The sequence below is a fragment of the Callospermophilus lateralis genome, chromosome 1 (assembly GCF_048772815.1).
Source record: "Callospermophilus lateralis isolate mCalLat2 chromosome 1, mCalLat2.hap1, whole genome shotgun sequence".
NCBI classification, from domain to species: Eukaryota; Metazoa; Chordata; class Mammalia; order Rodentia; family Sciuridae; genus Callospermophilus; species Callospermophilus lateralis.
In genome coordinates this window covers 14,600,961-14,615,710 of record NC_135305.1, presented here as the reverse complement: position 1 = coordinate 14,615,710, position 14,750 = coordinate 14,600,961, and the positions used below count along the sequence as shown (strand labels likewise).

General features: G+C 32.1%; 1 protein-coding gene across 6 annotated transcripts in view; it reads right to left on the bottom strand.

Annotated features, from left to right (window-relative positions):
* The window catches only part of Braf (B-Raf proto-oncogene, serine/threonine kinase), a 184,900-nt gene that overhangs the window by 61,070 nt on the left and 109,080 nt on the right, over positions 1–14,750 (bottom strand). For 4 of the 6 annotated variants that reach the window (XM_076832505.2, XM_076832524.2, XM_076832549.2 and 1 more), the window contains 2 exons: positions 4,961–5,073; positions 3,753–3,855 (listed from right to left, as the gene is read on the bottom strand). In XM_076832505.2, coding sequence (XP_076688620.1) covers positions 3,753–3,855; positions 4,961–5,073 — 216 coding nt within the window. The remainder of the gene's footprint in view (positions 1–3,752; positions 3,856–4,960; positions 5,074–14,750) is intronic. The other 2 variants (XM_076832515.2, XM_076832531.2) reach the window with 1 other exon arrangement.

Here is a 14,750-nt window from a genome sequence, read left to right as displayed (position 1 = left end):
GTAATCTCAGTGGCTTGGGAGGCTGAGACAGGAGAATCTTAAGTTCAAAGCCACCCTCAGCAACTGTAAGCTCCTAAGCAACTCAGTGAAAAGTCTATCTCTAAATAAAATACAAAATAGGGCTGGGGATACGGCTCAGTGGTCAAGTACCACCTGAGTTCAATCCCTGGTACCAAAAAAATAAAAATAAAAAGATGCCCAGTTGAAGAAGAAAAATTTAAAAAGTAAAGAGAGAGAAAAGAAGAGTGTAATGCTAATATCTAAACTTGATAAAGCAAGAAACTGGCTAAAAAATATTTAGTGATATGACAGCAGTTATCCAATGAGCTCAAAACAAACTATTAAAAATGAACAGTAGTCTCCTCTGGAGAGGGTTAAGGAGAGAAGAAGTGGAGAGGAAGAGTGAGAGAATATAAAGATGATTTAAAAAGTAGGTGAAAGAATCAGAACCTATCACCTGTGGTTCAAAAATAAAATGATTAGGGAGAGGAGGGGGGATAGTAGAGGATAGGAAAGGCAGCAGAATACAACAGACACTAGTATGGCAATATGTAAATCAATGGATGTGTAACTGATGTGATTCTGCAATCTGTATACGGGGTAAAAATGGAAGTTCATATCCCACTTGAATCAAAGTGTGAAATATGATATATCAAGAACAACCAACAATAAAAATTAAAAAAAAAATAAAATGATTAGCTTAACTGAAATGACACTTCTTCTAAAAATTACCAAAGAGTGATTTCTATGGGTTAGGGTCTTTTAATTAAAAGATAATATAAAATATAATGTACAGCTAAATCAGAAATACAACTTGAGACAGAAATGCTGTACACTACATGTTACTTTCTAACTACACTGTAAATGTCAAATAGTGCGCAGAGATTTTTTTTTTAAAGTAACTTTCTGAAGTTGATTATAATTAATGTACATCAGTGAAAACAAGGCTGGTGAAATTTATAACCAGCATTAGAAGCTAGCAAGGGATGGGGCAACAGATACTTATTAATTATAAGCACCTCTGCACTTCTTTTATTTTGTTTTTGGTACTGGGGATTGAACTAGGAGTGCTTTACTACTGAGCTCTATACCAAGCATTTTTTATTTTTTGAGACAGCGTCTCACTAACTGGCTGAGGCTGGCCTTGACCTTGTGATCCTCCTGCTTAGCCTTGAGTCACTGGGATTACAAACATGTGCAACTGTGCCTGGCACCTCTGTACTTTTTTAAAGCACATACATGTACCATTTGGGTACAAATATAAAATAATTATTTATAAAAGACAAAAACTAGCATATGAAAATCAGAACTAATTTGGATGAGGGATAAGAAAATCATCTAAATACAAATTTTAAAAATATTATTTTTTTGGTCTCAGGGTCTTGCTGTGTGGCCCAGTTTGATCTCAAAGCTAAGATACTTCTGCCTTAGCTAGCTTCTCTTGCTGGTATTCCAGGAGTGGGCCACCACACAGAGCAATAAAAAATACTTTTACAAACTATCAATTGTTGAGGGATTAGAATATTCAGGCAATTTAAACTTATTAGTGAATATTTATTTACACCAAACTTAAAAGGCAATATAAAAAAATTCCCTGTCAAAATGCAAGTGATATATAACATGGATAACAAAAACAAAACTCTGCTAGGGAAAATCCATCTTACCAAAGATAGAATTGCTTAAAATGTACATGTTTTGGGTATACAATGAATAGAAAACATAAGATGGACACACAAATACAAAACTCTTAATGATGACTATTTCAGAGTGTCAAGAGTATGGATGACTCCTGTCTTATTCTTTGCTGAAATTCTCAATCATCTCAGTTTTTCAAAATTTCAATCACAAATAATAGTAATAAATATATTTTACCTTATGACCCAGTATATACCAGTAATCTTAATAATACTTACCTGGATATATAATGAATTTCTGAATCTATTCTATTAGATACAGATGCTTTTCACAATACATTACATTGATTCTAATACCAACATATTTTCAATCAACATTAATGGAAGTAATTTAAAAAGTGTTTCATCAAAAAAATTATATTCTGACACACAATCCTTTTTGAGAACATTTATACAGTTTTAAAAGTGACATTTGTTTTCTTCAACTTTTTCCCCCTATGTGTCACTTTCTAGGGGATATGAAAAAGCCAAATTCTTGTTTCTGGCTTTGTTCCTTTTCCATTTGTCTCTGGTTAGATAAGAAATTAAAATATCTTCTTTACTATTTTTTCTGCAGCCATTACTTACCAAACTAAGCATTTTTTACACTTCTGGCAGAACTTCAGCAAATAGCATAGAAAAGTATGTTTTCAAAGTATCAATATTTTTCAGTCATCTGATTCTTTTTGCTCACCACACATACTCTCACTCACCTGATAACTTACTGTTTCATGAAGCCCTCAATTTCCTCTTCCTTCATTAAACTACTCAACTGCTTTTATTCCTATCATTAAACCATATATTATGTGTGTGTGAGTGTGTGTGTATGTATGTATATATATGTATTTTCTTTTAAATTTGTTCATAGATACACAACAGTAGAGAGTATTTTGACATGTTATACATACATGGAGTATAATGTCCCATTCTTGTGGTTGTATTTGATGTGGAGTTTCAATGGTGGTGTATTCACATATAAACATAGGAAAGTTATGTCCAATTCATTTTACTGTCTTTCCTATTCCTATCTCCCCTTCCTTCCCTATTAAACTATATTTTAAAACTATGTATAATTGGTTGTTTGTGTACATAAAGGAGGAAAATGAGAGAAGAAAAGTAAGAGGAAGGGATATATGGGGGGAAGGAAAACATCTGAGGGGGAGAAAATATGTGAATATGCATTTGAGCATAAATTTTAAGCAACATGTTTGGATCTGTAAGGATACCTTTTGTCAATAATATGGGCACAGGAAGATCTTTCTTCTGGTTCACAGCTTATGGTTCATCTGGAATTTGAGCATTACTATGTATGTACAGTAAATTAGTAGAAGGCCACACACTGTAACATTTAGCTTATGTGAGGTTCGAGCAAATGCAAAAAGCAGACAGGGAAAAGACTGAGGGAGAAGCTCAGTATCCAGCTATTTCTCCTCCTACTTTCATCACCATAGTCTTCAAAAACATTTACAAAATGTGTATACAAACTCTGTTGAGCCCTGTATATAACAGGTTTTTGGAAAATATAAAAATTTAAATAAATGCTATTAATAGAAGAATGGTTAGGTACACCAAATTTCTATTCCTATGAACTATTATGCAACTGTTAAATAAAGCTAAGTGTAATGACATAATTTAGTCTATAATATCCTGTTGAATAAAAAAATAAATAAAAAAGGGTGAGGAATATCACCAGAGCATGGAAAGTAATGAAGCACCAGAAAAAAAATGAGAAAGGAGAAAACTCTGGGTTTACAGCTATAGGCATATGTTTGTGTATTCAGTTATCCATTTAGTCTATACAAATGTTGACCTGTAGGAGGGGGATTTTCATTTTTTTACTTCATATACTTTTTTGCAGCATTCCAATTTTTTCTCTTAATAACAGACATGTATTTCTTTTTAAGTTAAAAAGAAATCAGGATGAAAATAAACCTCTTTAAACAAAAGTTTAAAGAACAAATTTTTAACTTATGTAAAATGTCAACACAAAATGAGTCAACCATTTTCATATTCCTCAATAAAAATACATTCATAAGAACTTGAACATTTTTGAAATGCCAAAAACATAAAGGTACATACAAAGTTGTGTGTTGTAAGTGGAACATTTTCCAACACTTCTACATGCAATTCTTCCCCTGTAAGCCAGGAAATATCAGTGTCCCAGCCAATTGGTTTCTTCTCTCTGAAAAATATAGACATAAGTCTTTCTTGGTTACTGTACCTAAGAATACTCACATGCCTAATGCTGAAGATATGAAAATTGGTTATTGAGGGGCTAGTAATTGGGAGGCTTGGCTCCTTGGTCTTCAATCTTCAGAAATTTAAATGGCAATAAATTTTAAGTTTATCCCAAATAATGTATCATTCTTAGACATATAGCAGGGTAAAGAGATGTACTCTTTTCCAGAAAAGAGTACATACAACAGTAAAAAATTGATTGTTCCTGTCTTCTCCCTCAAAAAAAAAAAAAAAAAAAAAAAAAAATCAAAGGTATGGACTTATCTTATTCAGAGAAAAAGAGGCACCATATGCCCTCCAAGACATGATTGAAAATTTGGATTCAAAATCTGAGAGTCTTAGAACAATGTTAGATACTTTCTGAAAGAAAAAGTTTAATATAAAATGTTAATTTTGATAAACTTTTTTTGAGAGTATGAGTTTGTATTAAAAATGAGGGAGTGGAGCTGGGCATGGTGGAGCATGATTATGCCTATAATCCCAGCAAATTGAAATTTTGGAAAAAATAAAAATTTAAATAAATGCTATTAATAGAAGAACGGTTAGGTACACCAACTTTTTTTGAGAGTATGAGTTTGTATTAAAAATGAGGGAGTGTAGCTGGGCGTGGTGGAGCATGAGGCTGAAGAAGGAGGATCTCAAGATCAAAGCTAGCTTCAGCAGATTAGTGAGACACTTAGCAACTCAACAAGACCCTGTCTCTAAATAAAATATAAAAAAAGGGCTGGGTATATGGCTCAGTGGTTAAGTATCCTGGATTTAATTCCCGGTACTAAAAGAAAAAAAAAAATGAGGTAGTGTATAAGGATTCATTATCCAAGTAAAACTCATTCTATGGTTGAAAAATCCAAAAAATCTCAAACTCCAATAAAGTCATTTGATTAGAATAACAAATATCATAGTTAACACAAAATTAATTAACTCAGTACTAATTAAAAAATTTTCCCCTAAAGTTGTTTTTCAATCCTCTAGGTTTGGGTACAGATTCTACAAAAAACTCCAAAGTTTAATGTCTGATTTTCTTTGTAACAAAATTTCACAACACATACAAACCATACCCATCCTGAATTCTGTAAACAGCACAGCACTCTGGGATAAGACCTCGCATCATCAGTGCTTTCTTTAGACTGTCTCGTACTGTAACTCCACACCTTGCAGGTACCTACAGTATAAATATATGTAAGAGGGAAAAAAATTTGTTTATATCATTGGGGAAAAAACATAACCCCAACAACAAGAAAACCCTCAGTAATTTATCTTCTTAACACAAATCCTTTAAAATATCATGGATTACTAGGTTAAATGCGATATCATTTCTTATAGCTCACTTAATATTACAGGGAATTATAACCAAAATATCTATTATTATTAATCTTACTGACCCAGATCACAATTTGATTTTTGGTCTTTTATTAAAGTTATGAAATATTTTAAAAAGGAACAGAAAATATAGTTGTACCCATTATAATATATCTATCCATACAATATACCTACCATTAAGAAATAATAGATGTCAGCATTTAAAGTAAAATCAATTTTGGTCCAACATTGTTCAAAGTTGAAAACTGTGCAATCCTTCAATCACACTGATAGTCCTTAAGAGTCATCTTATTGACCCAAAACACAATAGGAAGAAAATACTTGTCTTAATGTGCATAATTGATATTTGTTGTTTAGTTACCCAGTGCCCCTATTTCCTCTGGGAACTTGCCTCTCTCTGGAAATCCACATGTCATTAGAGAGGCTATATCAATCTAGAGGCATTACTTTTCTAGCTACAGATGACATAAGTTGGCCAATGAGCTCCCCATATCCCTAGCAATAGCAACTAGCTTAAAGCTAGATATATGACATAAATAGCACCCGAGTTATTCCCTAAACCAATATGTGGACATAGGTTGAGAGAAGTTCCTATTTCTACTGCAGTTACAGTAGGCCTAGAGAATACAAATCTGGACACTTCAGGGTGGCCATCTCCCTAGTAGGTAGTACACTGAGAAAATCTGGTCACAGAATAAAGCTAACATAGAAAGAAGTACAGATGACTCTGGGAATGGGGAAGGGTAAGGCAAAGGAAAGAGATAGTTATGCTTGGCCTTTCCCATGTTCATATCCCCAGGTGAATTTAGCATAGACTAAAGAGAGGCAGTGGGACTACAGGGAGTGCAGTTTTTGCTAGGGGGTGGCATAAGAAGAAGGTGATGTGTTAGTTATTTATAATAAAAATTAATCATCCCATACACTTAAATCACTTCAAAGTACTTAGCAACCCAAATGTTTCTAAAGAATTGGGAATTTTTATGTGAGGGGGTGAAAAACAGAACAAAGATGAATATAAGACAGCTGAATTTAAGAAGTATATTAAAGAAGGAACAATACAGAAAGTTTAATTAGAAGCTGTGATTGGAAATAAAAGGAGATAGATTTTAGCTCAATATAACCATTAAAACTATCCAGCGAGGGAAAAGCTTATCATGAGGGAGAGGGCTCTTCATGAGAAGTATTAAAGAAGTGACTGGATTGGTACAATTGATCTCATTATTTGTGGAATCCTTATTTGTGAATTTGTCTACCTGCTAAAATTTTAACTCTAAAATAAATACTTGTATTGTTTTTGAATGAGCAGAATAGTGAAAATTTTGTGCCATTTGATGCATATATCTTCCTAGTAGTCACTATTTTATTTTCAGAAGGTCAACCTTTGTTTTTAAGCTTCCACATTTTTTGACATTACAATATTTCCACTAAATCTATCTTATTTATACTGTTTAATCTAATTTTAGGCTTACATATCTTTAATATTTTTGGTCCCTGAAGCATTGTGTTTTATTTCTGTTCTCTTCACCTTTTCTTTCTTCTATTTTGTCACAGACCCTTATAGAATATGTACGTACCTTTCCTACCTCTAAAAGCAATAATCCTGGCTACTTTCTCTTTTCTCTACTATTGCTATTATTGTTCAAAAAGTGTTATTCTTTTATTGTTTCAGACCTCTGGCATTATGTTTGTGCATGGCATTTAAGACAATTTATAAAAGCAGATTTATTCTTCCAAAAGGTATACAAAAGACGATAACCACATGAAGATACTTGATATCCTCAGCTATCAGGGGAACTGAAAACAAGAACCACAATGACATACTATTCCATACCTGCTAGGATAGTTTTAATCAGAAAGACAAATATGAAATAAATGTTGGCAAAAATGTGAAAAAAACTGAATCCTCAAGCTGGTGAGAAAGTGTAATCATGCAGGTATTTAGGAAAACATCTTGGCAATTCCTCAAAAGGTTACTAGAAGTATATACCCAAGAAAGATAAAAATATATATCCACATAAAAACCTGTACATGAATGTTCATAGCAGAATTATTTCTAATAGCCAAAAAGTAGAAGCAACACAAATAACCATCAACAGATACATATATAGATAAAATGTTATATATACATCTAATAGAAGGGGATATTATTTTGCTATAAAGAGGGAACAAAAGAGCTGGCATGGCAAAATCCACCTAGGAGGCTAAAGCAGGAGGATCCCTTGAGTCTAGGGGTTTAATATCCCACCTTAAAAACAAACAAATAAGAAAGAAAGAAAGAAAGAAAGAAAGAAAGAAAGAAAGAAAGAAAGAAAGAAAGAAAGAAAAGGGAAGGAGAGGGGAAAGGTAAGCAGAGAAAGAAAAGACTGAAAGGGGGCTGGGATTGTGGCTCAGCGGCAGAGCACTCGCCTAGCACGCGCGGGACCCGGGTTCGATCCTCAGCACCACATAAAAATAAAGCCTTGTGTTGTGTCCATCTACACCTAAAAAAATAAATATTAAAAAAAAAAAAAAGACTGGAAGGACTGACACGTTATGCCATGGATGGACCTTGGCAACATGCTAAGTAAAAGAAGCTGCATACTTCACGATTACATTACACAAACTGCCAAGAGTAAACACACAAATCTACAGAGATAGAAAACAGATAAGTAGGGGCTGGGGTTGTAGCTCAGGGTAAAGTGCTTGCCTAGCATGTGTGAGGCACTGGGTCTGATCCTTAGCACCACTTAAAAACAAATAAAATAAAGGTATCGTGTCTATCTACAACATATAATTTATATACATATATGGGCAACCACTTACCTACATTATTTTATATATTATATATTATTTTATATATTATACATATAAAAAGAAAGTAGGTAAATGGTTGCATATATATATATATATATATATATATATAAAGTAGGTGATGGTTGTATTACTCTTACATATGAGTATACAAAAACCATTGTTAATTGGGTGAAATGTATGATATTTGAAGTATCTAAATGTGTCTTAAAAAAAAGGAAATTCTGTCTTTTGAATTATAAACTCAAGAAGGAAGACTTAGGACAAGTCACTGTCTGGGGTAACTGGGCAAATCTAACACTTTAATTTTTTTATTATTATGTTTTGCACATTAACACACAGAGAAAAAGATATATATCTCAGGCCTAATAGTTTAAATTATATTGGATTTCCTATCTTTTAATATTTCCCTTTTGGTCCCTTCCGCATTCAGTTTTATTCTTATTTTCTTCATTTCTCCTTCTCTTACTGTGACAGGTTCTTATAGAACTCACACCTTTTCCTTAGACTGTTGAGAAAAATTTTTCTGAGCTAGGAGTCATGCATGGCTCCTGCCTACAATCCCAGCAACCCAGGAGGCTGAGATGACAGGATGACAGGAGGATTGCAAGGTCGAGCCAGGCTCTAAGTAATTTAGTGAGACCCTGTGTCAATATAAAATAAAAAGATGTGGCTCATTGGTAAAGTGTTGGGTTCAATTCCCAGTACCAAAAACAAAAGCACTCTGCTTTTCTGATTTTAAGGTATTACAAAGTTCTAAGTGTGCATATTATATGACCAAATAATTATTTCTAGGTATTTAATCTACAAAAATATTCTCAGTTTCAGGATTTATATTTAAACATATATTGCAGCATTACCCAATTATTCATCAAGAAAGAAATAACTATCAGATATTGCAATATATATACATATATACATATTCATACAGCTATTTAGTATATACAGTTAATATACAAAGATATATAGTGTATCTTTATTTGTGCATTACCCTAAACTACCATAAAGTACAGTTTCGCATTATGTGAAAGAAGGGTATTAAGTATAAAGTAAAAAGTTAGTTTCTCTTGTTCCAGACAGTATTCCCAACCCTGAGACAACCACAATTAACAGTTTTTTATACATGATTCAAAGATAAATAAATAAATAAGAATAAACATTGAGTTATTTATATATAACAGGAAAATGCATTACAATTCTTTCTACATATATAGAGTTCAATTTTTCATATCTCTGGTTGTATATATAGTATACTCACACCAATTCATGTCATCATACTTGTACTTTAGATAATAATGATAATGTTTATTCTTTTTAACCACTGTTTTTATTTATGAGATAAGACACCAGGTTTATATGCTTTTATTTTCAGAAAAAAATGAATGTTATTTTTAATACGATGAATAAAAATTCATAAAATCTGTGAATTACTTCTTAAAATTATACTTCTGATATTTGCCACAAATTTTGAAAATAAAGAATTTAAAACCACCACTGTGAAATAACCACTACAACTTTTAATAAAGAAATTTTAACTGTACTTGAATTTTTTAAAATATTTTTTTAGTTATACATTGACACAATATCTTTATTTTGTTTATTTATTTTTATGTGGTGTTGAGGATCGAACCCAGAGTTTCTCATGTTCGAGGTGAGTGCTCTACCATTGAACCACAACCCCAGCCCCTGTATTTGAATTTTAAGAGGATAAAAAGATAGATCAAAAAACTGAACTCCAAGCAAATACTTTTCACTAAAACAGGTCATCCCTTGAAAAGGTCTCTAGAGGGTAGTCTTTTGCTCTTCCATATAAATATTAGAGAATTAGCTTGTCAGATAAGGCAGGGAAGATGGACAAGACCATTTAGAATTTAAAATTTTTTTTTAAATTTTTTTAATTGTCAATGGACCTTTATTTTATTTATTGATTGATACGTCGTGCTGAGAATAGAACCCAGTGCCTCACACATGCTAGGCAAGCTCTCTGCCACTGAGCTACAACCCCAGCCCCTATTTAGATTTTTAATGGATCTGCACAGAATTTATACACTAATGTGGGGAGAAATATAATAGGGAAACAATCAGAAATAAAGTAACTTTTTCTTTTATTCTTTTAAAATACATTTCAATAAAATTGTACACATTTTCTTCACAAAGCTTCCCACAAATTGTATCTGTTAAAATTGTTAAAGAAGGGTATTAAGCATGAAGTAAAATGTGTTTCTCTTGTTCTGTTAAAATTGTCTATGGTACCATTTTTAAACAGAATTACATGCATTAAGTTCTGTCTTCTTATTTAATAATTTCTTAATAGATTTTCTACATAGACACATTATTTGCAAATAATGAATTTTGTTTCTGTATTATCCTTATTTTTTTATATCTTTGATTTGATCTGCAGTGACCAGGAAATCCAATTTCATATTGAACAAAAATGGCAGAAATAGACATTTTCTTGCCTGTTTCTGAATTTAATGAGATTGTATCATTAAGTAGAATGCTTTTTAGACATTTTTTTTGGACATGATAATCTTATCAATAAGAAAGCTCTTTTATTCCAATTTTTTTCTAATTACAAAAGGGTGTTAAATGTCTTTTGCTTATTCTATCTAGAGATGTTTCATGCAATATTTTCCCTTTGGTCTGTTAATGTGAACCTTGAAGATTGTTAAAAACCATTATTAATTTAGAATTAATTTATTTAATTAATTTAGAAGAATTACTCTTCTAAATGATATACAATGCTGGACTATTTGGCAATATTTTATTAAAGATTTTTGCAAATACTTTCACAAGTAAGACTAACCTTTATTTTTCCTTCATCAAATAATCTTGCCTGGTTTTAGAACCAATATATGCAGGCTCCATAAACTGAATTGGGGAATGTATTTTTATTTTTTTTATTAAACATTAAAATTTGTATATGACTAGCATTCTGCATTCCTTAAATGTTTTGTAGAATTTGCCTGTAGAGGCATAAATATATACATTTTTTAACGTGATCACAGGCTAAACAGGGTCAGAATATACCATTTCAAAATAAATCACTTTAGTATAGAATTGTTTTAACTACAGACAACTGAGAAACAACAGATACTGAAAAAAGCTTTGCCAGAGTTTTCTTTATCTGATTTAAGAAGGAAGTTCTGAGAAAGCTAACATATTTCTGCTCCTGGAAGAATCCAAAGTTTCGTTGTCATGAGGAACATAAAGTACAACATTGAGAGGAATGTAAAAACAAATGTTACTAAAATAACCTTTACCTCCCATTAGTTTCCACTATATATTAATCTTCCCATACTTACAGCCCCTAGAAAGTCCTTTGCCTTTTCATAGCTCCAGATTTCATTTTTTATTGATCCAGTATATAACCAGGCATATGCACTTATTGGATCTTCATTTATTGTATATGAAGACCTTGTATACACATAAAAAATATGAATATCAAGTAAAGCTTGTCTTTTTTCTTGTTAATGTTTTTTTGTAAGTTTAATTTCTAAGGCTCCAGTTGCACAAACTAAGAGGGCAGAAGAAATTTTTCATCTCCTACAAGACCTAGCCAAATTTTCGATTCCTTTTTTAATTCATCTCAGAAACACATTCATGTTCAATAAATCATTATTTATTTTTCTAATTTTTTTGTTCATTGGACTCAATTTTTAAAAATCTATACTGTATGATTATTATGGTACCTTTATGATCACTTACATTATTTCTATCTTTATTCTTGTTCTTTTTTGCCAGATTTATTAGTCTTTTTAAATACTCAACCTTTATTTTGCTATTTATTGTCATTTAAAAAAAATTTTTTTTTTTAGACGCTGATGGACCTTTATCTTATTTGTTTACTTTTATGTGGTGCTGAGGATGGAACCCAGTGCCTCACACATGCTAGGCAAGTGCTCTATCACTGAGCCACAGCCACAGCCCCATCATTTTGTTTTGAATTTATTTATTTTTGCTTTCCCCCCCTAACTTAACAGTTACTTCATTGGTTTTAAATTTTATTTTGCAACAAATAAGGCTTTTTATCAATATAAATTTTCCTTTAAATGCTGCTTCAACTGTATTCTACAAGTTTCTTTCTTTTCTCCTTTTCTTTCTTTTTTCTTTTCTTTTTTTTTTTTTTTAACATAAGCAAAAAAGGGTATTTAGGGCTGGGGTTGTGGCTCAGTATAGGGCCTGGCATGTGTGAGGCACCGGGTTCAATTCTCAGCACCATAAATAAATAAACAAATAAAAATGTCCATCAACAACCTAAAAAAAAGGTATTTATTGGTTCACATAACTGCAAAGTCCAGGGGGTATTCTAGTTTCACACACAGGTGGATCCAAGGGGCACAAGTGCTGTCATCAGGACTTAAGTCTATCCATCTTCTAGCTCTGTTTTCCTCTGCACTGGTTTCATTCTCAGAGTGGCTCATGCAGCATGATAAGCCTTGTTGGTTTGAGTATTTCATGCTACAAAGTTAAAGCCACCTCAGTAAAGAAAACTCCTTCACAATTCAGTAAAACTCCTAGGGTTAACAATGGACCAACTTGAGCCACACAACTATTCCTGAACCAATAGCTGTGATCAAGGACATGGATTTTGTTAATTGATAAGTTCTGAATTACATGTATACCCTCCTGAAGCCCAAGTCTGGGTCACACTATCCAAATCACATGGATAGGAAGATACGGTTCCAAGAAATACCATGAAATTGTTACAATGAGATGGAATGAATGCTGGGCAATCAGAAATAAATGATGTTCAGGATACGACCAGATGCTGAAAAAACTTGATCTCTGCTCATGAATTTGGGTGCTAGCATTGTTTCTTCATTGGAATTAAATTGTTTTAAAAATGACCATAAGGGATCGTTTTCCTGTCCTCAGGAAGCCTATAATATATTTGAATGGAATAGTAATTATGTCAAATAGAGAATTTAGTATGATCTACAAGTACACTGTTCAAATACAATGCTTAGAATTCTGTTTTTTTAAAATTAATTTACGTATGACTCTTCTCACCCTTAATGATTCTTTTCCCGTTAAAATATTTTATATATACTTACATAAGGTTTTTAATTAAAAAAAGTATAACTGACATAGAACAAACACAATGATGTATATATATAGTACATGATTTTGTGTAGTTTATTGTGTATACATCCATGCAACCATCATTATTTTTAAGATAATGAATATATCCATCATTTTCTGAGTTTTCTTCTGCTTCCATGCAATGACTCCCTCCTGACCTAATACCATGCCCAAATAAATCTTGATATGCTATTATGTCACAATTTGCATTTTCTAGAATTTTATATAAATGAAATTATAGAGTTTGTATTAGTTTTTGTCTGCCTTCTTTCAATTAGCATAATTATCTTGAGAGTCATCTGTTATATATATCAATTCATATCTTTCTACTAAGCAGTATTTCATTTTATGGCTGTACCAAAATTTAACCATTCACCTGATGGTTCATCTAGATTTGGGGTTATTATAAATAAAGCAACTAAGATTATTTGTGTAAAAATCTCTGTATGAGCATATGCTTTCTTTTTATTGGGTAAACACCTAAAAGAAAATGGCTGGGTTTAATTTTTAAGTTTCCACATAACTACCATACTGTTTTATTTTTTTAAGTTGTGATAAAATATACACATAATGTAAAGTCTATCCTCTTAACTACTTTTAAGCATTCAGTTGAGTAGTATTAAGTATATTCACAATGTAGTGCCTCCGGAACCCTTGCCACATTGTAAAATGATATTTTATACCCATTTAACAATCCTCATTGCTCCTCCTTCCAGTCTTTGGTAACCACCATTCTACTTTCTATCTCCATGAATCTGAATGCTCTAGGTATGTCATAAAAGTAGATTATACAGGATTTATTCATTTTGGGATTGGCTCATTTCATTTAGAATAATGTTCCAAAGGTTTATCCATGTGGTAACGTTCATCAGAATATCCTTCATTTTTAAGGCCAAATAGTATTTCATTGTATATAAATCACACTTTAAAAAAAATATATTCATCCATCAATGGACACTTGGGGTACTTTCCTCTTGTGGCTATTGGGAATATTGCTGCTGCTATAACATAGATATACAAATATCTCTTCAAGACTCTGCTTTCAATTCTTTTGGTTTTATAACTTGAAGTAGACCTGCTGAATCATGTGATAATTCTATTTTTAATTTTTTGGAGAACTTCTATAACTATAGTCAATAGCAGCTGTACCATTTTCTATTTCCAACAATAATGTACAAGGGGTCTCATTTCTCCAAATCCTTACCAAACCTGTGATTTTGTTAATTTGATATTAGCTATCTTAATGGGTGTGGACTGGTATCTCATTATGGTTTTGATTTGTAGTTTCCTAATGATCTTAATGTTCTTAGTGATTGGCAAGGTTGAGCACCTTTTCATGTTTCTTGCCATTTGTATATCTTCTTTGAATACACATCCACTCAAGTTCTCTGCCAATTTTTAACTTTTTTTGTTATTGACATATACATTCTACATTTTTTTAAATAATTTTTTTAAGTTATACACAGACACAATATCTTTACTCTGTTTATTTAATTCTTTTAATGTGGTGCTAAGGATCAAACCCAGTGCCTTACATGTGCGAGGCAAGTGCTCTGCCACTGAGCCACAACTCCAGCCCCTATATTCTAGATATTAACCCCTTACCAGACACATGATATGCAAACATTTTGCAACTTCAGGATG